This window comes from Esox lucius, chromosome 11, assembly GCF_011004845.1.
Source record: "Esox lucius isolate fEsoLuc1 chromosome 11, fEsoLuc1.pri, whole genome shotgun sequence".
In the NCBI taxonomy this organism is placed as follows: Eukaryota; Metazoa; Chordata; class Actinopteri; order Esociformes; family Esocidae; genus Esox; species Esox lucius.
In genome coordinates, this window is record NC_047579.1 from 26,296,153 (window position 1) to 26,322,427 (window position 26,275).

Below are 26,275 nucleotides of genomic sequence, written 5' to 3' on the forward strand. Positions count from 1 at the left end.
ATTCTATGACAACACACAGAGCGCCACGTCATCTTTATACCAAGCTGTGGGAAAAGCTGTTAGGAAAATTTGACATTGCCACTTATGCTGACCACATCTCCCTCTGAGACCTCATGTTTCTTTCACTGTGACTTGAAATGGTATAAGGATAACGCGTATACATTTCACACACGGGGGCCACAAATCAGTGTGAGACGTTCCAGTAAGACTGACATAGCAGCTTGTAAATCCCCAAACATTATAGCTCCAAACATTATGTATCACAGTTTGGGCTGCAAGATGATTTTGTTTTCACCTGTGCCTTCAACCCACTTTAGTGAAATCAAATCTTGCACTTGACTGTCCTCCCAACTGTATCTTCAAACAGGATGGACACTTAGCAATCATCCTCTCTGGTAGTGCTCAAAGGGTCAAAGTGCCATCTCGTTCAATGTCTGTTTCAATTTGACCTGAATATTAAGAGTAGTTCAAACTATTTCAATTTAGTGGCGGGGCGTGTTTCTTTGTACTTTTGGAGCTTTTTGTAAAAAGTTGGGCAGTGCACAGATTTTAATTCCGTTGAGGTCATCTTTAGTCCCCCTGGAGCAGGACCCATTTTTCTGCGTCATTTAATATCAAGCAACACACTATTGTAATAGTAGTAACATCTGTGGAATAATTATATTCCTGCAAACAAATTTTCATTGTGCACATCTGTCACCAGCTCACAATTGTAATGTGAAGGAAGTTTGGATTCACATTGCAATACTGCCCCTTGGTGGACAATTAAGGCAATGTAAAAATCATAATCCACACATTGATCACTTTGTAGACTGTCAAAAGGCAACCAAATTATTTGATCTAATTCATGCCTTATGTGCCAAACTGCATGCTGGCATGTCACCTATCCTTTTGTCCTAGCCAATGAAATAGTCACATGAATGAAAAGCGTATCAGGAGATCTGTTCACTTGGGACCAATAAAATGAATATTTGGACAAAGAAATTTGCCAGTTAAAGGTTTTAAATTAATTTATTAAAAAAAGCATTTATCCACTGAAGCAGAACATTGATAACTTTTCTTCTTTCGGTTGGAACATATACAATCTAAAGACAGACTGGTCAGGTTGCCGAAACAGAATTAAAAGAATCAAGCAAAGGCTCTGCCAACACTGCACAGTCACCACAGCCAAGGATAAAGAGGGGATAAAGGAAAGCAACCAAAAAGGTAGAGACGACAGGAACATTTAATCAAGTGCAGATCTAGGCCCATATCCACAGAGAGAGAGATAAGTACAGAAGGTATGTACCTAATCAGCAATTCCACTCCCAAAAAGACTTGGTGGATATGGGCTATGGTCTGGTTTTAAGCAGTTTTTTTTCCTTCTGTTAAATTTACAGTTAATGAGTCAGATAATTGTTGCTAATCTGTTACATGCAAGCTCAATGATCTGATAAACAACACATGGAATTAATAAGTTCATATCTTACTGGTTATCTGTGCAAGTATGAAAATATGTGAGTGTAACAAAGCAAATTTATATGGAAGTGAAAAGATGAGGATTTGACAGAAAAAAAACACTTAATTGATAGAATTGTAAAAGGAAATTACACAGTTTCACTGAACAGAAAATATAAGTCCACATACAAAAACAACAGCAAGAGTTTTTTTTCTTTAAGTTCAGTTGGAGTGATTTGAAATGTCATTGACTCCACTGCTGTGTCCTTTCTTTAGATTGTTATTACTTTTTTCACCGATATAAATGAAAATACATCCAAAACAGATCCTATGCTCCACATCAGAACAACAAAATACTGCATATCTACTTAGGGCTGCAATAAGGGTCGGTCAGTATATGAAAGGCTAGCTGCCAAAGGTCCAGGAATTGGCTCAGTGTTTTGATCCCTTTTGCTGAATGCACTCGTTGACATATCGTTTGCACAAAACGCTCCCCCATTCCGCCCGTTGGTCACTCCAGTCTTTCCGTGGGTCCGTCGAACGGTGCCCTTGGCTGTGGTCCCCAATCTGTACTGAGGTAGTTGAGACGGAGGTGGCACACTGCCGCCGGGCATACATGGGTCCCAGTAAAACTGCTCGCTGCAGGGGGTCAAAGTTCAGGTTGAAGGCGAATAGTTGTTAAGGCTTCCTGTGATCTTGGTATGGTCGTCATCCGTTCCGTCCCCCCGTCCCCCCCGATGGCGATGTCTCACAGGGCACCGTTACAGTCCAGCCTCGTCCATACGGTCCTCGTCTCATCCTCGACCCGTCTTTTTGTAAAGGGGTGTACATTGTCCGATGCTCTACAATGGTTAAATCAAAGTGAAAACCCTTCTTCTTTTGGCACCTTGAGAGTCAATGGAAGAAGGGTGGGGGGTAAATGCTTAGGGGAGGGGGAGATGTGTTGTTCCAGAAGACTAGTTGTGGCGGCTGCCCTGGTCATCGGCTGCTGAGGAGTCTGTGTCTGCCTCTTTAGAGGCGGCGCTGTCCCCTTCCTCGGCTTTGAGGCGCTTGGCATCGGGGGGCGCGCCGGCCGCCTGGTCCCCGTTCTGCCGTTTGGTCGGGAGGGAGGCGGAAGCGGAGGCGTGAGTGGCCAGCAAGTGGAGGGGGCTGGCAACAGCGGTGGCTGAACAGGGGGAGGAAGAGGAGGACAGGTACATATTACAGTGCAGGAATGAGTCTGCTAAACTCGCGGTTAACATGCAAAAGAAAAGACCCGGCAGCAAAACCTCATAATTAGTCATTAAAGTACTTGTGCTAAATATTGTGCTTTTGAGAACATTGACAGCAGAATAACAGAGAACCACATTTGAGCGACAACCCATTTCTAAAAAGAGGATGGTGATTCTTAACAGTGAAGCCCATTACAGGAGTGAGTAGAAACCGTGGCGTCTCTTCCTCGGCGGTCGGCTACAGTCAGGGACAGCCTGTGGACTAAAGCCATTCCAACGCCTGCGTCTCACCTGCACTGGCCTGCATGGGCATGAGGTGGGTGCCGTTCTGCGTGACGGCCTTCACGGGGAGTTGGTGGAGGCCCAGGGCAGGCTGCTCCACCAGGGTCACCGTCTGCACGGGCGTGGCCGCCTGGGCCGTCTGGATGATGCGACTGCCGCCGCCTAAAGAGGCGTGGGTGATCGTTGGAACGGCTTCTACTTTTACTAGGATTAAAGGAGTGGGGGAGGGAAGGAAGAACAACGTCAGTGCCTTCCAACCATACGACTAAGGCGACTGAACAAGCGCCACAGGGCTTAGGACTCCCCTCCCCCATCCCCACCTCTGGTCTCCGCGTAGTCTCCGTTCTCCTGGGGCTCGGTCTTGGCGGTAAGCATGGCGGGGGCGGCCACTGTGTAGGTGTTGGCGGCGCTGAGCCCGGCCATGCCGGTGACCGACACGGTGGGGATCTGGTGGACGACGTGCACCGTCTGCATGACGGCCTGCTGGCTTTGGTTGGTGATGGTGGTCACGGGCGTGGCCATGGAGTAGGTCACCGGCTTGATGGCCTGAGACAGCTGGCGCTGAACCGTGATGAGCACGGGCTGCCCGCTGAGGGGAGAGCCTGGAAAAACCACACGCATCTTTAATGGAGAATCTGAAAGCCCGGCGCACACAGAAGACTAGAGCTGGGCGAGGGGTTGTCGGACGCCAAAACTGGGACTCACCTGGGGCACTCTGTGCAAAGCGGGCCTCCTGGATGACCGCTAGTTTGGGCTGGACTGCTGTTGCAGGGAGTGGGGCTGGAGCAGGGGCGGGTTCCGGTTCCATGGGGACAGGCGAGCCCTCTCGGGACAGGCTGTCAGGGGTCTGCACCCCGCTCGAGTGGGCGGAGAGTACCCCGGAGTGATTAGGGGAGGCGGGGGCACTCCTGGGCGAGGGGAAAAGGAGTGTGAAGCCTTGCATTTACAAATGCATTCAAATTACATTCATTCAACCAAATGACATTTTCCCTATGGGAGCTGATTGTGAGGAGCACATCCGGCCACTAGGTGGCGGTAAATACCCATGCCAATCTAACAGTCTTGCATGAGACTGGGGCTTTTGAGAATAAAGGCCGGTACGGAGCATAACAAAACACAACCCAGGGAATGTGAATATTGTTTTAAAAGGGCGTCTCCCTAGAATTTTGTCCTGCCTAAGTAATTGGCAAAACATTTTTGCAATGCTCCAAGTACACTGCATCGCCAGTGTTGTACAGAGCCAGGGGTTTTCCAACTGCATCCCCACAATATTTTGTAATTTAAAAGAATATCTAGCTTGCCGTTTACAGACATTTTGTAAGTAAGCTGCTGCCAGAATAAACTACATTGCAGTGGTTGGCACAAAACAAGGCCATCTAAAACCAACCCAAACTTTAACCTGCTAGCTTGTTTGTGTTTGCTAGCATGTTTCAGATTCTGATTAGGAAGAGAGCAATTGAAAATGAAGGATAAACAAATCAGATGTGTGTCTGCTTTAGGCTACTTGACCAAGTTTAAGAACATTAAATTGTGGTGTCCATAAAAGTAAATTGTACACTAAAACGCATACCTATATGTTCAACAGTTGCTGTAAATGGTACTTTGACAGATTATAAACTGATATTTATAATATTGTCAGTGTTTTCTATCCATCCAAGTGTCAAATTCAATCAAGCAGCAGGGAAAAACATTTTTGAAATGTATCAAATCAACAAGCCAGTTTGGTCACTCTTAGTGGCAGAATGGTTTGATAATCAAGACAACCAAGTTAATAGAACACCACAAATAATAAGGCTAGGACAACTAAATATTCATATTTAAACAGTAGGCTAAAACAACTGATGACTGTATTTATTTATACGGTATATAAATACCAAAAAAGGCACACCAACAAAAATGCTTTGGTGGTGGGGGGCATATTCGGTTAAAATGTTTTATATTATTGAGACATATTCAGATTCACAAGAGATTACATCTAAAATGAATTTTGCAACAAATTACTAACCAGTGTGTGTAACTTCTGAAATTAAAAATATTGAAATATGTTCCTGACTCTAGCCAAGGGGATGCTCGTGTGTAGATCCACATGCACTCACTATGAAGAACGCCCAATTACCTGGAGGAGAGGGGTCCGAGAGGGGTCCTAAAGCAGGGCACACCCCGCGGCCTTCGTTTCCTGAACGCCTGCTCCATCAGCTTGCCCTCTGAGGACGGGTCTATCCTCCAGAACGAGCCCTTGCCCGGTTCCTCTTGTGACCGGGCTACTTTAATAAAGTAGCGGTTCAGAGACAGATTGTGACGGATCGAGTTCTGGAACAGAACACACACTTCTGTTAGAACGAGCACTGAAGAGAGGGCTTGTGATGCACATCACAGTACATCGTGGTACACGCCACGGACTCGTCAGACAGTGTGACGGCAGTCTGTGAGTCTCAGCTACTCATGGGATGTCTGAAAGTGGTTTGGCTAAAACTGACTGAAACGGACCAATACCTAGACTTGCATACTGCGCCTCATTTTACATCCAGTTAACTGGAGTGTGACACATTGACAAAATGTCCTTAACATTTAAACTGCCACTTGTGTATCAAAACTCCATGTGAATCACAATAAACATGTAGATCTACATTATGCTTCCCACAGAGAGGTAAACAGTGATCATTCATGGTGCTGTCCAAGCATAAGCGGCGCATGTACAGTCTTGTCGTTGGCAGTTAAGCAGTTGGGTAACGTTAGTCACTGACAGACTCTCCAAGTGGAACATTTTTAGGAGATACTTAGTAAGCAACCTTTCTAGAAAGCATAAGCTAGCTACTCTTGGTTGGATGCAATCAAGACAGGCACCACCATCAAATGAGATGATAAATAACAGGCAATAAATTATTTTACCAGACCTGTGCAACTCGCATTCTGTCCTGAGCTGTGTAATAGCACATCTCAGGTTAATATCCCTTTCAAAAAGGAATTCTGGGATTGATTTGGTAATGTTTTATTTAGTCTAGAAATGTAATTATATTATACCTAGAAATTGTACGCCAATGTTGTACGCAAGCACATTTAATACAGACAACATTAATTGAGAGGTGCATTTGCCATGATCCATTTGTTTATTACAAGTAGCCGCTGTGTAACTAATTTTCTTTGTTCAATTTGGGGATGTATTTGGCTGTGTAACAAAAACACATTAAGTTTATCCCTTAATTAGGTGTTGATATTTAAAGTAGCAGCCTAAGAAAGCAAAAAAAATATATATATATATAAATAAAACATTATTTTTTAACAATTAAATATCCTACATTTCGCATGTGTTCTCTTAAACCTTGAATCTTAATACCGTTCAACAAAAGCTTGTCTACTAAGCAGAATAATACATCCTCCTAATTTCTATCTTCCCATATTCTAAATAACACACCATAGGCCAAGCAGTTCCCAAACCAAGACTAAAATAGACATGACACAAAGACAATAATTTTTATTTCAGTAAACTACAGCTTGTGGTTGGAAACTATTTAACAACTTAAAATCAAGGATTACATGTCCATACCACTTTCAGCTCTGCAAAAATACCTCTATTAAATTGTGATGTTTCTGTAAGAATAAACACCAAAATTTACTTTAGTGATTATGTAGGCTACCATTTAGTTTTCAATCAGGCTGTCCAAGAAGCACTGAACATTGACTAGATCAACAGCACAGAATATGCCTACATCTTAAGAAAGGTGCTACATCTTAAGAAAGAACATGCTCACCACTCATCGTTCAGAGCTCCCAGAGAGAAATTGGAACAGGACAAATAGTTGCCACTCAAAACCTCTGTGCTACAGCCCAATTACACACACTCTGCTCCTCATTCCAATCCATGTCCATTACACACACTCTGCTCCTCATTCCAATCCATGTCCATTACACACACTCTGCTCCTCAGTCCAATCCATGTCCATTACACACACTCTGCTCCTCAGTCCAATCCATGTCCATTACACACACTCTGCTCCTCATTCCAATCCATGTCCATTACACACACTCTGCTCCTCATTCCAATCCATGTCCATTACACACACTCTGCTCCTCATTCCAATCCATGTCCATTACACACACTCTGCTCCTCATTCCAATCCATGTCCATTTCACACACTCTGCTCCTCATTCCAATCCATGTCCATTTCACACACTCTGCTCCTCATTCCAATCCATGTCCATTTCACACACTCTGCTCCTCATTCCAATCCATGTCCATTTCACACACTCTGCTCCTCATTCCAATCCATGTCCATTTCACACACTCTGCTCCTCATTCCAATCCATGTCCATTTCACACACTCTGCTCCTCATTCCAATCCATGTCCATTTCACACACTCTGCTCCTCATTCCAATCCATGTCCATTTCACACACTCTGCTCCTCATTCCAATCCATGTCCATTTCACACACTCTGCTCCTCATTCCAATCCATGTCCATTACACACACTCTGCTCCTCATTCCAATCCATTTCACACACTCTGCTCCTCATTCCAATCCATGTCCATTACACACACTCTGCTCCTCATTCCAATCCATGTCCATTACACACACTCTGCTCCTCATTCCAATCCATGTCCATTACACACACTCTGCTCCTCATTCCAATCCATGTCCATTACACACACTCTGCTCCTCAGTCCAATCCATGTCCATTACACACACTCTGCTCCTCATTCCAATCCATGTCCATTACACACACTCTGCTCCTCATTCCAATCCATGTCCATTACACACACTCTGCTCCTCATTCCAATCCATGTCCATTACACACACTCTGCTCCTCATTCCAATCCATGTCCATTACACACACTCTGCTCCTCATTCCAATCCATGTCCATTACACACACTCTGCTCCTCATTCCAATCCATGTCCATTACACACACTCTGCTCCTCATTCCAATCCATGTCCATTACACACACTCTGCTCCTCATTCTAATCCATGTCCATTACACACACATACTCCGGCGGTGACCAACTTTTCAGTCAGCCTGTCAGCATGGGTGCCCTACTGTACCTTTATCCTATTAGATAAAGGTCTACATTCAATCAAGATGGACCAGTCTCTCCAGTGGGTGATCCTGTGGACCCCCAGGCCTATCTGTGCCTACCTCCCTGGCGCAGAAACAGTTAACATCATGTTTAGAGCCATATTGGCTTCATTTTCAGTCTTCCACTACTTTATTTTTTTGCTAAAGCACAGGCTTAATAACTATTACTTATGCTCAGGGCATGGACGAAACAAGTTATCATACTGTGTAAAATTAATGGTCCTCTGCGTGCTGCCCAAACACAGCTGACTTACCAAGGCATGGACCCTACAAGACCCCTAAAGGTGTTCTGTGGTACCTGACACCAAGACATTAGCATCAGATTCTACAAGTTCCGTGAGTTGCGAGGAGGAGTCACCGTGGAACGAAACTGTTGGTCCCACAGATGCTCAATCGGATTGATATCCGGGGAATGGGGAGGCCAGGGCAACACAAACTCTTCATCACATTCCTCAAACCATTCCCAAATAATGTGTGCAGTGTGGCAGGGTGCATCATCCTGCTGAAAGAGGCCACTGCCATCAGGGAATACCATTGTCATGAAGGGATGTACCTGGTCTGCAACCATGTTTATGTAAGTTGCAAGTGTCAAATTGACGTCCACATGAATGCCCGGACTCAGGGATTCCCAGCAGAACATTGCCCAGAGCATCACACTCCCTCCACCAGATTGTCATTCACCCCATCCTGGTTGCCATCACTTCCCCAGGTAAACGGCGCACATACACAGCCTTCAACGTGATGTAAAAGAAAACCTATACTATAATCTCATAGTAATTGTTCCCTCATATCTAAATCTTTGGAGTATAAATCAAAAACATGCTTCACTGTCCAAATAATCACTCCTGACCACATGGAACTGCAACGCGGGAGAAGCATAGCTGCAGCTCAACCAGGAAACATGGGAGAAGCATAGCTGCAGCTCAACCAGGAAACATGGGAGAAGCCATATGGCGTGTCTGAGTGATGAGGAGAGCAGGGAGCAGGAGACGTTAATCACCAATTTAAACTGACCTGGTAACCTTATTTATAGTTATTTATAATCTATTAGCATTAGTCTTGATTGAAGCACACCGGGAGAAGCTAATTAGGCTAGTTAGCTTAATGACTGATTTTTCCAGCCCCATTGGTCAGAACCTCCATGTACTACAATAGCACCACCTTGAACCAGGAACTAGGTATGCCTAGACTTAACAGGCTGCGGCGACAGATTCAATTATAGTTTTGCCACGATTTCCTAACATTTGGGGGGGGAAAAGGTCCAGGGTAAAGATGCTAAACCAGTTAATCGGGCTAAAAACATGTCAACTACTGGGTAGACAGATGGCTCCATGAGACGCTTTGGCTTACATAATGACACACTATGACTTGAGACAATGGTGGCAACACCCCACCCAAAAGAAATACACGTTCTTTCACTATGTGGTCCCTCAACTACGCACTGTGGTAGTCGAGGTATTTTAAATGAAGTTCTGCGGTCAAATCCTTATGCTATTGAGGACAGTTTCAGATGTGTATACTCGTCATCAAATAACCTACAAACACTTAAGAGTGATAATGGTGAATTGCTGCTTACCTGCCAGCCTTTGTCTGCTGTTCTGTAGTAGGGGTAGTTTTTTGTGATGTGAGTGTATATTCCATTTAGTGTGAGCTGCTTATCCTGTGCCATAGTTATGGCTTGGACTATTAACTGTGCATATGAGTATGGAGGTTTGGAATCATCCTATAGAAAGCAAAGAAAGAAAAGCAGGTGATTCTCTAGGGGTAAAACAGGTTTTATAACCAAACATTTGGTCCCATACATTGGTTGGAATGACTAAGACAAATGCCCTCGACTAGCAGCCCAGTTCTACACACATCATTACAGCTTCGTTACCTTGGGGCTGTCTCCTCCCGAGGCCTCCTTGTCGTTCTCCGACTGGGAGTTGTCGTTTATGAGCTGTAGCTCTGCAGAGCTGACGATGCGGCCTACCCTGTAGCCAGACAAGCCCGCCCCCCGGGGACTGGATGGGCACGAGTTGGCAGCACTGTGGGGAAGAAAAGGACCCGACTGTTAATCACCAAGTCTCACCACAGAGGTACCTCTGCCTCAAGCCCCACGATGAAGCATTGATTTGATTGGTTACTGCACCTGATGGTGCCAGTGGGTGATGGCAAGGGGCTCATCAGGTGTGCAATATTATCTGGGATGTTTATGGTTAGCGGGGAGATCTGGGGCTGGACTGGTTTCACCGGAGACTCCGGCGTCTCACGCTTTTCCCTCTTCCCACTGGACAGGGCCGTAAATGTGATCTTGATGTTTGTGCTGGGAAACCTGAAAGTGCACCTGCAGAGAAATTGAACAAAAAGCTACATTACCAAACAATGTAAAGCAACCACAGAGTAGGTATGGGGAATTCAGACCAAAAACATCTGTTACAATGTATTACCAGTGGGATTGTGGTTTGGGAAAATTATTTGGGGAGGTTTTACAGGGACACCTTTATACATAGAAATGTGTACTGCAATGTTGGAGGCATGAACAATGTGCACATACATTGTGGTAGAAGGAAAGTCAGAGTAGGAGCAGGTACACCCTGTTAATGATGTCTGTCAACTGTCCAAAAACCTTTACTCCTTCTGGTTTCTTTATCCCTCAAAAGTAAAAACCAGAGTGAAATGAAAGTACTTTGCTTTTCTAGCTCAGCCTCAAGTAATATCAACTTGCATGTCTCTGCCAAGCGTTATGATTGGTTTACCCAAAAGGTAATTTACCTAAAATGACACTAACAACATTTTACCATAACATTCTGAAATTCTCATCTCACGGTTAACTACCAGTTACAGTACATCAAAAGATGGAAACCAAAACCCTCCACCAAAAAATGCTTAAATAGAAAATGACCTCAATTTTTAAAATAAGAACATTGTCAAAGAATAACACAGGGCTTAATATGGACTACCCAAGGGACCAGATGTGATCCTTGGATTGGAGGAGGATGAAGATATAAGACAAATAAAAAGTTAAGAAAAACTGTGCAAAATAAATTGCTTTTGTACAACCTTCCATGAGATCATACTTAAAAGGTCATACTTTTTTTTGTTGTTGTTTTTTGTTTTTATTTTTATCAACTTACCAAGAGATATTCATGAAGGCACATAGTCATTTTTCAAACAACCCATTATTCAGCTCTGTCCCAGTCTGTAATTAGCTTTATTCGCATCGTCCAACTTCATGAATGGAAACAGTTTGTACAGCTATCGCAAAGCAGCATTGCAAGCAGAAAACTAATCTAAAACACTCCAAACTAATAAAGCGGTGTGGTTTACCTCAAAGAACATGACAATGTTGTATTCCTCAAAATAAAGTAAAATGTTTGCAATTTAATTAATTTCAAATAAATGGGTACTTCTGGTGTTTACTGTTTTGTTCACAACTGTATCAATCCACGCACTCTTTCGGGAAGAGTTAGTGTATACATCATAGTAAACTAATGTTGGAATTTGCTAGAAAGCAAGAACGTTTCCCATTTTGTCTTTGATATTCACCTTGGACAGTCAAACTTTATTTGCTAGGAAAAAGAAAATGCATGTCGGGTAGAAACCTTGTATCTCCAAAATGGCTACTTTTCAGGAAATAATAAAAAAAGGGTGTTTTTGAAATAATTGAACAAAGCCCATTCAAAGTTGGTAGTGTCTTTACATTAATAATATTTTACCAAAAATCAAGCGGGTTTTTGAATGGGGAGATCCATGTTTTGTCCATAATCGATTAGAATGGCCACATCTGAGGCAGCAAGTGCATCGTATTAGATTATCATCAATTTACAGATTACAAAGTTTATTGTAGCCATGTGTGCTCTCAGTTTACCTGTCACTGAATACATTTGGCCAAAATCTCGTTATGAAAGATTAAGGGCTATGAACATGCCATTGAAGACGGTATTGTATATGACTAGACAGTGGTGTTGTCAAAAATATCGATATTTCGATAAATATCGATACTGAAATTTCTGAACGGTACCAATACTAATTTCCCGAAGTATCGATACTAGCCGTGCTTTCACTTTCACTTCTCTCCAAAGGCGCGTTGACAACCACCACACGCGCACTCGCACTCGCACTCGTCTCATTCGCTCTGGTTAGCAAAGGTGAAGTGAATGGAAAGATGGCGAGTGCAGCGCCCGTGCGACCGGCTTTGGTTGATAAGGAACACAGCAGGAGTGCTATCTGGAAATATTTTGCACATGAGGCAAATGAACATGGAAAGCCGAAGGACACAAGCAAGCCAATATGCAAGAGATGCTACAGAACAGTGCTAACAAAAGGCGCTAACACCACTAATATAGCAAAGCACTTGAGAGACCGACACCCGGATCTGTATAAAGAATTTCTCGAGGTTGGTATTATTATTATACATTACTGACACTCTATCCTCCAATTTGATACTGTTAAGAGCTTTGACACAATCTGTATTGTTAAAAGCACTATATAAATAAAGGTGACTTGACGACTTCATGTCGATCCAGTGAGCACTATTTTCGCGTGTGATGCACGCACGTTTGCGTTTAAATCTGTTCATCAAATAACGTTAATGTATTAACCAGCTTTTATGACCGATGAGCAATGCATTTGTTACAGTATATTTTAATCTTTGATAACAGTAGGTATTAGGTAATAAAAATATAACGGATCATGTTAGCTCTGGTCCAATGAAAAAATATTAACAAATAGAACTTTGGATTTTAATCAGTACATGTATTAGTGAATGTTAGTTTAAATCAACTTTTAACTTTGATTAACAAATGTTTTGTAAGTATTTTTCATTGCTTATTCATGTTAACAAATATCTATTACCATTAACCTAAGTTCTTAGATGAGTTCATTCAGTTCATTTTAAAAGTGTGGTCTAAAAAAAAAAAAATGTTTATTAAAGTTTGGCATTCTCTTGTAGCACCAGAAAGAAGATGAGACTCGACCTGCAACAAAAACAACACAATCACAACCTACACTACCAGCTGTATTTGAACAGCAAAGAAAGTATGAAGCAAACTCAAATGAAGCCAAGAAGTTGAACAGGGCTGTAGCAGTGTACATCTGCATGGATCAGGTTCCTGTGTATACTGTTGAGAAACCTGGCTTCAAACAACTTCTTGAACATTTGAACAACAGGTATGCCCTTCCTTCACGCAACTTTTTCATGCACACTAAAATCCCAGCCCTATATAACGAAACAAAAGAAATAGTCATGAACCATCTTGGAAGGAAAACCTTTTTTTCATGCACCACTGATCTGTGGACAAGCAGAGCCACTTCCACGTTCATGGCATTAACTCTGCAATTTGTCACTGAAACCTGGGACATGCAGAGCTGGTGTTTGGGCTGTGTTGGGCTCAACACTGAGCACACTTCTTGGCATACTTTATTGGTTTTTGAATGTATCTGAGAGACTTTTGAACAAGTGCACTACCTCAGGACATTTTTGTTAATGTAAAATATATGTTCTAGACTTGTTATATTTAGCTTTAAATAAAAAAATAACCCCTTAATATTGTGGCAGTTTTTTTCTCTGTGGTATCGAAAATGGTATCGAATATCGATATTTTTCAAGGCATCGTATCGAAGTTAGAAATTCTAGTATCGTGACAACACTACTAGACAGCAAATGCTAGTATAAACTGCACTCCAAACAGTGTTGCCAGAAATCACAAGAGAAACAATAACCGGGAATGGACAAAAGAAGCACAAAAGAAGCAAATTGGAGCTGCAGACGAAGCTATTTTACACAAACAACGCTTTTTCAGGCTACTAAAGTTTGAGAGAGCCGGCTGCTTGAATAAGGCAGAGTAGGCTACCCAACGTTGAAGTTACATTCAAAATCGTAAAATTTTGTGAACGCACAAAAACATTTCTCTTAAAGGTGGAACTACATTTCCAGCCAACTTTTCACTACATAGGTACGGTATTTCCATGTTTGTGAACACATTGATGGCAAATACAAAGCTAATGGAAATGTATTTGCCATTGTTTGCAAACAAGGGATTTGAAATTTTGAATGCACCTCTAGCCACTGAAGGTCTGTTTTCGTGTGCCTCATGGTCAAAACAATACACAAGTGCAAATAAGCATGTGCATTTTGGAAACAACCCCAAAAAACTAAATGCACAACAAACAATATTTTCAAGTGACTTTCTGAAAAAAAAAGGCCCAAAATAATTCAGACATGGCAACCCTGCTCCAACCTACCGTGGTTTGCCTGCACTCTTCTTCACTCCCTTGTATCAGACTACAAATAGGCTAAATAAAACATTTGCCTGCTGTAGGCATAGGGTTGAGTAGAGAAAATGCTGTAGGCCTACTTGAACAACCAGTTCTTTATTTAGCCTTGCTAAATATTTTTAAACACAATAGCCAACTCTCCCCAACTGATGAATTGGGGAGAAGGTTGCAGTTCCAAACATGGACCGTTGGAAGATTTATTTAGAAAACAAATACAGGCATGAGATAAGGTAAAAAAATCCAGAAACACATTTCGTAAAAGGAAATCCAGGAAACACAGCTAAGGTACAAAATAAAGGCTAGGAAAAAGTTGAGAATGAGCACAAGTATTTTACACAGGAAAATCTAGGTACTATGGTGTTTTGGTAAGAAAACTCAGGCATAGTAAGTTGGTGAACGATAAACAATACCTCACAGGGAACTGACTAGGGCCACTGAATGAATAGGCGCACTAAACGAGGAACAGGGGGATCGAATAACACTAATTAAACCAAAACAAGAATAGAATACAAAACCTGGAATATCATAAACAATGGAAAAATAACCAACCCTTAAAGAACAAACAAAAAACAAAACCCAGTGAATAAACAAACCCCCCCCCAAAAACGTATACACATTTTGTTTTATAAACAGACAACCCCATTAAAAACCTGACAAATATTTTTTTTTTAATAATACGTCAATATTAAAAATCATAAAACTAAAATTAAGACTGCACCTCAGATGTAGTCAGAAAATTGCCTCTTTAGGTTTAGCTTCAGCTCTGCGCGGAACATATTAGTTCAAGAGGGAGGTGGGGTGGAGTTATCAGTATTTTGCCGATAGTTAGAGGACCCAATGGAGTTATGAGGTTCAGTTACAAGTAAACCCACAGACAGACGTGAAGGGTGACCTATAGCGTTGATTAATAGAAAAAAAATTAAGACAATATGGAGATGAGGTTTCCGCCCGACAGCACCAATGTATATTATGTCTGACTCTGAATACGAGCAGGAAGAAAAGTTCTCAGGTGATAGAGCCTTACTTGTTCTAATCATAACACACAGATGAGGAACTGACCGAATAGAAGCTTAGACGGCAGCAAAAGAGGACGATGGTGAACACGTTAATCCCCAACCCTTGCCCAGAACATCCAGAGGCAATGTGTACTTTGTGTATTATAACATAGCAATCGGAAGCATAACTTACCCGTCTTGTCTCCACAGGCTGAACTGGGTTTCTTGATGGAAATGCATTCACCTTTAGAGCTCTTCTAAGTGAACGTGGGTCAGGATCCACTGTATTAAAATGTTTCTCACAAAAATTGTATGAATCGTTGGCGAAGTTGCTCCATTGTTTCTCCCACAATATGACTCGGGAGAGGCAGGTCTTTTCTCAATAGCAGAGCGGGTAGAATTTAATTTCAACTCAAGACCCACGAGCAGGCAAACAGTGTGGCCAGAAGTGAACAGGCTAAAAAGCAACTGATGTTAAAAACCTATTTTTATGTAGGCTGCACGCACACCGATGTATCGGCCAGCAACCAGTATCAGACATTTTCAGGCAAAAATTTTAGAATTGGTATTGGCAGAATTTTGCCAATATGATTTTGCTTTCAGCACAAGAAAGTTCACACAATCTCCTAATACAACCATTTAAAAAATTTTCATTTGTTCACATGGTGCTTTTTAATGATAGTTTGAGTTTAAACTGCAGGAAATGACATCAAATAATGACAGGACAGTCGGATTCTACTCAGCTAGTGAATGGCGGATGACAAAAAGCACCTAAGTGCTGTTGGCTCCGTTAACACAGTAATCTCTTTCAAGGCCAGCAGCATATTTCCAATCTGTGATATTTCGGTTTAAAGTACTCCGCTAAGGTCACATGATTTTTAGTAAACTGAGCAGTAATATACCATGTTACTATATTTCATACTGTAGATTCTATACTTCTATTATTTTTCAAATCATTACACAGCATACTTGTTTTTTCTATGCTGTGAAGAAATGGGGGTTTGCTGCCAAATAGGTGTCTGGTAGATTTCCACTCTGCCACAACTGCTGGTAAACCAAAAATGTACTTGAAGCCCTACCCAGAAGTACGTTTAAGGCTACAAACTATCAGAGCACTTAAGAATCTTCAGAAACCCAGCGGATTATACAAATTACACCATAGCAAATTGCATCCTCTGCAAAGACCAACAATGGCATTTGTTAATGCAGTTTTGAGTTTAGAGTTTAATAGCTTACCTACCTTATTTAGTACATACATAGGCAGTGTATAATAGACACTTACAGAAGCAAATGTGTATTTATAATATAATTTATACATTTTCCATGAATTCTGACTTATTTTGGAAATCTTTTGTTATTGAAAAATATTTAAATATATATGTTTTGTATGATTGAATGTACACTTAAAATATAAGTATAATCAGAAGCAATTTTATTTATTGAACTCAATCCAGGGTAAACGGGTACATAAATGACTAAACATCAGTATCAGAAAACCGCCATGGTAAATGAATATTGGTACAGATCAACCATTTTCTGATCGATGCATATCTAGTGCTCAAGTTACATTAATGCAACCATGCATTCAAGATGAACGATGTCTCTCTTCGAAATACAACCCATGCTATAAAGCCAAAGCAAAACCAGCCCTCGGAAAAGAAGACAATGGCAACTTTGCTTTAGATTAACATATCGTTTGAAGACCCCTTCTACCCTTATGGCTCCAAAGTGTGCAGGCAACACCCACTGCTGGCAGATTTTACCACACGGTCTTGTCTCCAATATGAAGTGCATTTGTAGATGCTTGTCCACTAGTGAAGCCACAGCCTCCGAAATATCTTTAATCTTTTTTTAAACATCCAACCCAAGACCACGGGCTATCAACGAGAAGCACACATTTATTAGTCCTTTTCTGAGAGACTAAGTTGTAATTGTGCATGCACATGTTGTTTATGTGTCAACTGTTTTTCTATATTGCAGGACACACCTATTGCAGGACTGTACAGTGCGACATATGTTGCACGGGCTATGAAGAAAATGGTCTGTGCGATGAATTTACCGCAGTAGCACGTGCCAAATAGTTGTGTGTGTGTGTGTGTGTGTGTGTGTGTGTGTGTGAGAGAGGTTTGTGTTAAGTGAGGGTTTTTGTGTGAATCAATGGCACATCACTATTCTACCTGGTGGTTAGTCTATCGTGATTTAAAAAATAAATAAAGTGTATTGGAGTTTGGTAGAACCAATGCCAAATGAAATTAAAGGCAAAACAAAAAGAAAAATTTACAGACAGAGTGGAAAAGCGGATTTACCTTGACTAACATTTGTGTCAAAACAGCAGCTCTTGTTCTGTTACTGGTGGCCTGCAGACATGCTAAATGTATGCCACGCAGAGACACCATACTCTCACACACCGCTTCCCATTTTTGTTTGTATTTGTTCTGTTATTAGATTTACACACTAATTTAATATTAACAATATTGTATTGATGACATACATTTAAATTGATGAAATTACACTGCTAATTTGAAATGTAATATATAGATCTGGTGTATACAAATCACCATTATGGGCAAAAGGAGAAAATGTTCGTCTGAAAACATTTCATGTTAAGGTTCGCATTTTGTGTGCCCTGTATGCAACATTCATGTCCGTTGCCATTCACATACCGGTTTAATTAATGACCTGCACTATGTTTTTAGAGATGGTAAGACATTTTATAATCGTGCTACAATTTTGTGCCCTGTGCTACAAAACGATCAACCTCTGTAGCACCAGTGCTATGTGCCCGGCAATGCCATGGTTTTGCAACAGCAAAGATCTGCATAGCCACCAAACCATACAAGTGAAAGATCTCCTTCAACTGCAATGAACTTAAAAAGCACAAATGTAGCAGCCCAATCTCAACCTCGGACACACTGAAGAAAACAGCATGCATGCCTAGAATGGGGATGTCCATATACGCTGGGGGTTCAATCAGTGCAGGATCAGGCTGTATCATAACACACCCGAAAGCAAGACTGAGGCCCAGATTGTTATGCCAATGAGCCCTGCTTCTCTACGGTCCGGATGCCAGGCGCTGGTTCACTTGTTGCCAGGCCTCAACAGAGCTGGCATAGAACACATGCAGAGAGACACCCAAGTCCCTGACACCCAAGTCTCAAATTAGAATGTCCACTGAAAGGGTAGAAAACTGCTGGGAGACAGTCTGGTGAAGGCAGACACTTCAAGTATTATATTGTGCATATGCACTCCAACACCCTTTTCAGAGGCAATGTAATACCAACGTCAACAAAGAGCATGTCTTTCCATTACTTTTATGAAAGACAGGGGAGGATGATCACCTCACTATACAGACCACACCAAGCGAGAATCCATCTAGAGGAATGAGTTTTCAAATGTAGTTACCAAGCATAAATTACCCATCTAGATGTGCATTATAAATGCCTTTGTATAAAACAAAAATCCATCTCTGAATCAACCACTCTGAATGGCAGTAAGTGATACAGATTTGACTACATGGCCACAGAGCCTAATAGAGTAATTAAGCATACAGATCCGCATTCACCCCTTTCACACATTTTGCACTACAACATGAAATCAAAATGGAGTTCTCAGGAGTATGTGATTTGTCACTGATCAACACAAAAACTAATAAAATCTGAAAATTATCGACTGCATAAGTATTCAACAAATTCAGCCATTATTTGGTATGGAGGCAACTTCGGCAGCAATTTTACAAAGCAAATACAGCCATCCGTCTATTAGGATAAGACTCAAACAGCTTTGCAATCTTTTCATACCTGGACAGAGCAATTCTTGCCCATTCTCCTATGTAAAATGGCTTAAGATCGGTCAAGACGGATGAGGACATTTGGTGAACAGCAATTTTCTAATTCTCTTGCACACATTCTCAATTGGATTGTGATCCAGGCTATAACTGGTCCACCCAAGGACATTCACAGACATGTCCTGAAGGCACTCCAGCGTTGTCTTGGCTGGGTGCTTTGTGTCGTTGTCGTTCTGAAAGATTAATCCACACCCCAGTCTGAGGTCCTCTGAGCTCTAGTTCTTCAAGGACCTCTCAGTATTTTGCTCCATTCATAGTAGGTTGATTGTGATTACATGTTAACAATGAAGAAAAACATGGCTGGGAGATGTACAATACCAGTCAAAAGCTTGGACACCTACTAATTCAAGGGTGTCTTTGTTTTTACCTTTTTCTATGTTGTGTAATAATAGTGAAGACATCAAAACTATGAAATAACACATATGAAATCATGTAGTAACCAAAAAGTGTTTTAAACAAATGTATATTTTAAATTGTTCAAAGTAACCAAACTTGGCCATGATGACAGCTTTGCTGTCGGGTGATGGCACTGCATCAGTCTCCTTCTTGATCACATAGACCTAACAGACTGGGGCCACATTTGAAAACTGTTTCACTAGCAAAGTGCCCCCACACCATCATACCTCCTCCATGATGCTCCACGGTGGAAACCACGCAGGCAGAGACCATCTATATGGTCTAACATTTTTAATTAAGACCAAAGGAGACTTCCACTGATCAAATGTCAATTTCTCATGTTTTTCTATGCAAAAAAGTATCTTCTTAATGGTATCTTAGCAGCAATAAAGGCCTGTTTCACACGGTCTTCTCTGAACAGTTGATGTTGAGATGTGTCTGTTACTTGAATTCTGTGAAATTCAAAAAATGTACTTTTAACCATACAAATCTGTTAACTGAAATCCATTCCAGGGGACTACCTCATGAAGCTGGTTGGAAGAATTCAAAGTGTGCAAATCTGTCATCAAAGCAAAGGGTGGCTAGTTTGAAGAATCTACAGTAGGAAATGTATTTCGATCTGTTTAACACTTTTTTGGGTAATTATGTGATTCTAAAAGCGTTATAGTTTTGATGTCTTCACTATCATTCTACAATGTGTTAATTAGTATTTAAAAAGTAGTAACAGTGCGCTCAATTAAGGCTTGTATACTTTTCAACCCAGAAATAAAAAAGGTGCGTAAGACAGCTTGGAAGTTCAGCACCCATTTTCATTATCGCCTGCTACTTGCAACTAGTAGCAAACCATAGGTAAATGGCTTCCAACAAAGGTTGCCTCTGAAGTAGTTTAAAGGCAAAAAAATTATTAACTCACCTGGAATATCAATGGGCATTCTAGTCAAATACACTGTCAATGTGCCTTGTTGCAGGTGGGTTTATTTATTGTAATTTATTGTAATACAGAATATTCTAAAATACATAACACAAACATGAAGAAAATGGCTGTGTCCAGGTGCAAGAACTGAATTGTAAACGAAGGAAGACCTAACATCGCCATGTCCAGATGAGTTGAAAATTCTCCTGCTAATCTTTATACCAGCGAAGTAGCAGCCTCAGTTTGAAGCCACTCAACTTTGTGAATGGTTGTTAGCCTGCTATAAAAAGTTAACTTATGACCCCTTTTCACCACTGAATAGAGCAAATAAGCAACACAAAATAATTTGATATTAGGTCAATATTAGGGGTTGCCAAGTTTGGTTTTCTCCAGACAAAGGGAGCAATGTTTTGTAAAAAGTAAACTGAAATTTGCCAAAACATACCTCAAAGTCCAGGCCACACTTCTGGGAGAATGTTAATGGGACACTGTGTAGAATCCCAGGTCTAATGTTTAACAACACAGAATTTAAAGAATAAAATGACATGTCTTCTCTTCCTCTTTTACCAAATGAGACCAGAAGTAGTAGAAGTAGTAATAGTAATATCAAATTGGAGGAGACTACATTCCAATACAAACTGATAGGGGGGCCGACGAGAAAGACTCAGGCACTTTTGTGTAAACAAAAGTATTTGAAACATCAACTACAGATGTCTTTCTGTAATTCATTTCTATTTCTGCAAGTAGTGTAGTACAAATCTTACATATGGCCCTTTGAACATACAGGAGTCAAAAGTTTGGCCTTTTGGATGACACAGTTCTTGTTATGGTTGATGAAAACCAAACACTCCATTCAACAGTATTGACCACGATATGGTGATGATTACGGTGATAGTACTATGTTGGTTTGAGGGTGCTTTTGTGTTTCAGGACCTCGAAGACCAATGTCAATGCTATAAACCACATCATTTGTTACATTCTGAGAGGTTGCAATCTCCCCCCCCCCCCCCCCCCCCCCCCCCCTCAACAGGAAAGAGAGATGACAAATATAGACTCACAACAAAAAAAATTATGCAAGACTCACAGTAGAATGTAGCATAATTTTCATTAAAGTGCAACACTATTTGGCCTACAGCAACAAAAATAAATTACTCTACAATGACCGCAAGAATTTATTGCAAGAAACTGCCTAATAGAGTTACTTGCTACAATTCCTAATATTTTACTACCATTTGAAATTGCAGATGGATGCACCAAAGAAAACCACACATTAGTCACACTCAGTGCTCACTGATTATAAATGAAATAATTTAATGGGTCGGAAAAGAGCAAAGATTTCAGAGCGCAGATGTGCAACAGAATTGCATGTTGAAATTAGAAGGGATAAATTACAATAAGAACTTTCAATTAGTTTTAATGCAGAAAGATGTGATTCTGTGCTTAACCTCTATTCTAGATAAATAACCCAGAAGTATGCATCAATTTCAGCATTGGTTGAGTAACAAGACATCCAAAGTATTTTAAACAGTGACAGATTGATATGAAAAAGCAATACTATAGTATTGGTAGCCTACTTCCGGGGCCCACATTCCACCCATGTGAATCTTGCAGATTAAATCTTCATGCATCAAAACACAGTTGCAAACAGGACATGTAGACCGTTTAATAAGCAGACAGAGTTAAAAGTAATTTCTAATAAAACAAATACTATACAATTTTGGAAAAGTTTCAATGCGTTTACATTTTTTGTGGTTTTATTATGATATTCATTCATAACCGTTAGACAGCAGTCACAGCGCCAGATACAAGGCAATGGCTGAATAAGAAAAGTGGATGGTCAGTTAAGAATTCAGCAGTGTTGCGTGTCACGAAAGCTACGTGCCAGAGTTAAAACTGATCAATCAAGGAACATAAGCAGCTACTACGTTATTACTTTAAATTATGATGGACCGTAGGGCTGGGAAATTCAAGGACACTTAATTGCCAACATCACGTGTAGAGCTATTCTTCTCGTTTTCAACATTCTAGATGTCAATTGCGATTCGATGTTTGTCGCAGATGGACATGAAATAGCTATGATGAGACGCTATACAGATATCAACAATGATTATAAACGTGTTGAAAACAAATAGATTCCCTATTGAAAAGATGGAAACTATATCTTGGGGAATAACACTTTTGTTTCAGATACAGCAAACTAAAGCAAAAATAGTCATTAGATAATATCCCAACATGTATTTGCATAGATGCCAGACCCCCCCCAACACACACACAGACAGACATCTCCAATCGAGTGATAGTGTGACGATGCACGTCACATTTTATAGACACATGCCTTCAAGTAACGTAGCCATCCAAAATAGTGTTCAAAAACACACTAGGGCAGATCCATCTACCTCCCTAGCTACAGCAGTTCACAAGGCACGGACACAACTATTACATTGTTTACCTGTGACCTCCCAGACAGCTGCGGACTGTTTACAACTACTGTACTATACATCTAGTTATACGCAATGACCTGGGTCAGTAAGCCTTATGCACATTGTGGTAGGACGTCATGTATAATCCAATTCCTGTCTCACGTGTTCACAAATAGCTGACGTTAGTATACGTCTTGTAACCACTGGCTGGCTAACCATCTTGCAAGTTAACCAGCATAACGTTACAACATTAACGTAGCCTTCACGGTCCCAAACAACATCCTAGCGCTGCTTCAACAGCACGTGCTTTGAGGACATTCAAACCCAAAACAATGATAACGTTTGAGAAGACATTACTGAGGTTTTTACAGAGAACACAAAAACATGTTCAACTTACATTCGTGGTAACTGCAGAGGAGGGGCACCCCGTCTAAGGAAAACTCCATCCACGAACACCCCATTTTTGCCGAGGCAGCGCAAGTAGAAGTCTCCACCGTTACTGATATCATCACTAACAGTGAATATTTCAAGATGTCTTCGAGAAATGAAACTGGAATGACCCATGCTCACATCCACGGATCCCTGAGATGAGTTCCTACCGATAGTCACCGACCGCTTTTTCATCAGGTATTCGAATTCACGGCCCTCAAGCCGGGCAACCGGCCCAGACAACCCACTTACCATCGCCATTTTAAAGGATAAATGTTATATTTGATAAATACTTAGTAAATAAACACCGGTATGGGCACTTCTGTGTACGGCTTTTAAACAGCGTCGCAGAATGTCGAATCTAAAAAAGGGGACACCCAATTTAAAACAAAAAAAAATGTAGAGGGGAACGTGCCAGACCAGGGACAGCGGCTCCAACCCACCGCCGCTACAGGGAGAGAAAGGGTAGGAAAAAGGGCCAACCAAAAAACGTCAAAGGCGTATAACGTATGATTGGCATTTCTATAACCCAATGACAAATAAACATGCACATTACAATATGACCAATCAGATAAAAGAAACAGTCGATAGTTCTATCAAGGTTGGTTGAACTGTAGCGTACGCGTGCAAATTCTTGGCTAGGTATGAAAAATGGCACTGACGTTTTTACGTGCTGGACTGGCGTTCTCAGTAACAAATGTACCTTCAAATTATGCGGTTAGCAAGAGAGTAATTTAATGCTTCGAGATGGTCATATTTGTTAACATTGAATTGAACAATCCGCTTGTATAAATAATTCGTAGAAATTGCATATATAGTAATAATTTGATGTACTGCACTCAATGTGCATTGTGTGTACTGCAGTGTACGTAAAGCGGCATGTCCCTCTTTTGCTTGATACAACGAGTTAATGAACGAGCATGCAGTTTTTGGATAAACTATTTGCCAGTTGTATTAATGACCGGTATAAGTTAAGAATAAAAGCTGAGAAAAATGCTTACAATATTTATCTTTCCCCACTAAGCATTATGACATTATTATGTTCCAGCACTATTACCATGGATTCCGTTTCTGGATTTGGATATGACATCGTTTGCAGCAGCTCGTCTATGTACCCACAATGCCCCGTGACCCGTCTAGTAAATCATGGAGGTCATAATTGTTGAAGAGCTTTTACGTTTTTTGACAAAACATGTTCGTTATACAAATACAGAATATTTTAACCAACCGACGAGAGCGTAGACCGCACTTATTGGTAGTGTATTGTACAGAAGTAATGCGCGTATTTTTATTTTTTTTATTTTTACTTGACGTAGCCTTGTAGCATACTAACATGTGCTTTTCACGATGACGTTACCAGTTAGAGTGAATGTCCCTCAGTCGAAAGTTGTTTGTAAACAAAGGATGGTAGCCATGGCTAAAACGGATGCGGTTAATGCTAGAAGTGGCATCTTACTCTCATTCTTCCCATTGTATACTCTACGAATCATTAGAGGTCCTCGGGACAAGTTAAATACAGATTTGTTAAATAAATTATATGAGTAGTTAAAAAGTGCCATTTAAGTTTATTAAGAATAACCATATGCAACAACACTGGTCTTATATGCCTGGTTAAATCTGTACCTAAGAACAACATTTATGCAAAAGCAACAGGGTAAAATAAATTTGGATACACTACAAGATGAACAGACTGTGGGAAATAACACACTGGTGGTAGCACACTTGTTGGAAGGTAGCACACTAGTGACAATACACTTGTTAGAAAGTAGCACACTGGTGATAATAATACACTTGTTGGACAGTAACACATACAATTGAATGCATCCGTGAGTATTTAAGGCTTGCATCAGTTCACCATTCAAAATGGCCCACTCCAATGAGTACCTGACCAGGGCCGGGGTAGATTCCAGGAAGTGGTGACAGGGAATGAAACAACTCATTTAACGTAATGAAAATGGCTTCAATACAGCTGCAACATTACATTTTTTGTCTAGATAATGCTATGCAATGTTGGAATATTGCTATACTTTAGAATTATTTTGGAGAAGAAAATGTAATTACAATGTGGATGTGTTGAACTGCATGGTTGAATTAAGCATATGTATATACACTGAGTATTGAACATACAGTACATATTAGCATTAGCTAATAAAAATGTATCTGCATAAAAATACATTGTAGATTGGTTATCTCATTTTTGTTTAGTTAGCTAATGTAAGGCAACTCTTGAACAAATACAGCATTAGATCCATGTTTAGTTGTTGCTACAAATGCAGTAGTGACCGGTTGTTTGACAGCAATTGCCTCTTTCTGTTGAAAAATGTCATCTGTGACAATTATTGTTAATAAGTTCTATGATATGCCTACTTTAAAAATATCTTACAGTTATCTGCTAAAAGTTAAGTACAAAGAGTGAAGAAAATGCATTATTCAATTCAATACATACTGACTTCAAGAGGTTTACATGTATGGATAGTTGGAAAACTAAAGTCTCTTTTCGGTGAATGTTGATAACGGAATCACATTGGTGAAAATATCCAATAATTTGGCTCCATGATTTGCCCATTACTAACGTTAGGTCAACAAAAAAAACTTCTAATACTTCTCATAGATTGCCTGTTTGGCTGAGAAGGTGTGCTTCCTATATTATAGCCTGCCACTACTGAAGTGGCAGTATTAATGACTGTAAAGCTAAACAGTGATTTGAGACCATTCAAGGAAAATACAGACTATCGTTTATTGTTGCCTTACTGGTGTTATTTATTTTCTATTTATGTGAATATGTCATTTTTATAATTCTGTACATTCCATTGAATGGAAGATGTTACAGAGTAACAAACAATGGACAAAGAAAATAAATTTGTTTTATTTAAAGAAATCAACTTTCTGAGTGTCTTTGTAGGCTAGTTTGAAGCACAATCCATGCAGAAAAGGGTATATTTTTCAGTTATAGTATTAGAAGAATCAGCAGATATAATCCATCCATCCATCTTCTTCCGCTTATCCGGGGCCGGGTCG

At 40.6% G+C, this 26,275-nt stretch overlaps 1 protein-coding gene across 1 annotated transcript; it reads right to left on the reverse strand.

Moving 5' to 3' along the window:
* Positions 1-992: 992 nt before the first annotated feature.
* LOC105022933 (forkhead box K2) lies at positions 993-23,709 on the reverse strand. Its single transcript, XM_010891709.3, has 9 exons — positions 23,226-23,709; positions 10,134-10,328; positions 9,879-10,029; positions 9,579-9,725; positions 5,047-5,240; positions 3,636-3,838; positions 3,251-3,532; positions 2,940-3,134; positions 993-2,602 (listed from the first exon to the last, which is right to left on the reverse strand). Exons 1-9 carry the CDS (start codon positions 23,516-23,518, stop codon positions 2,394-2,396), a joined length of 1,869 nt encoding a protein of 622 aa, XP_010890011.1. The 5' UTR covers positions 23,519-23,709; the 3' UTR covers positions 993-2,393.
* Positions 23,710-26,275: the final 2,566 nt, after the last annotated feature.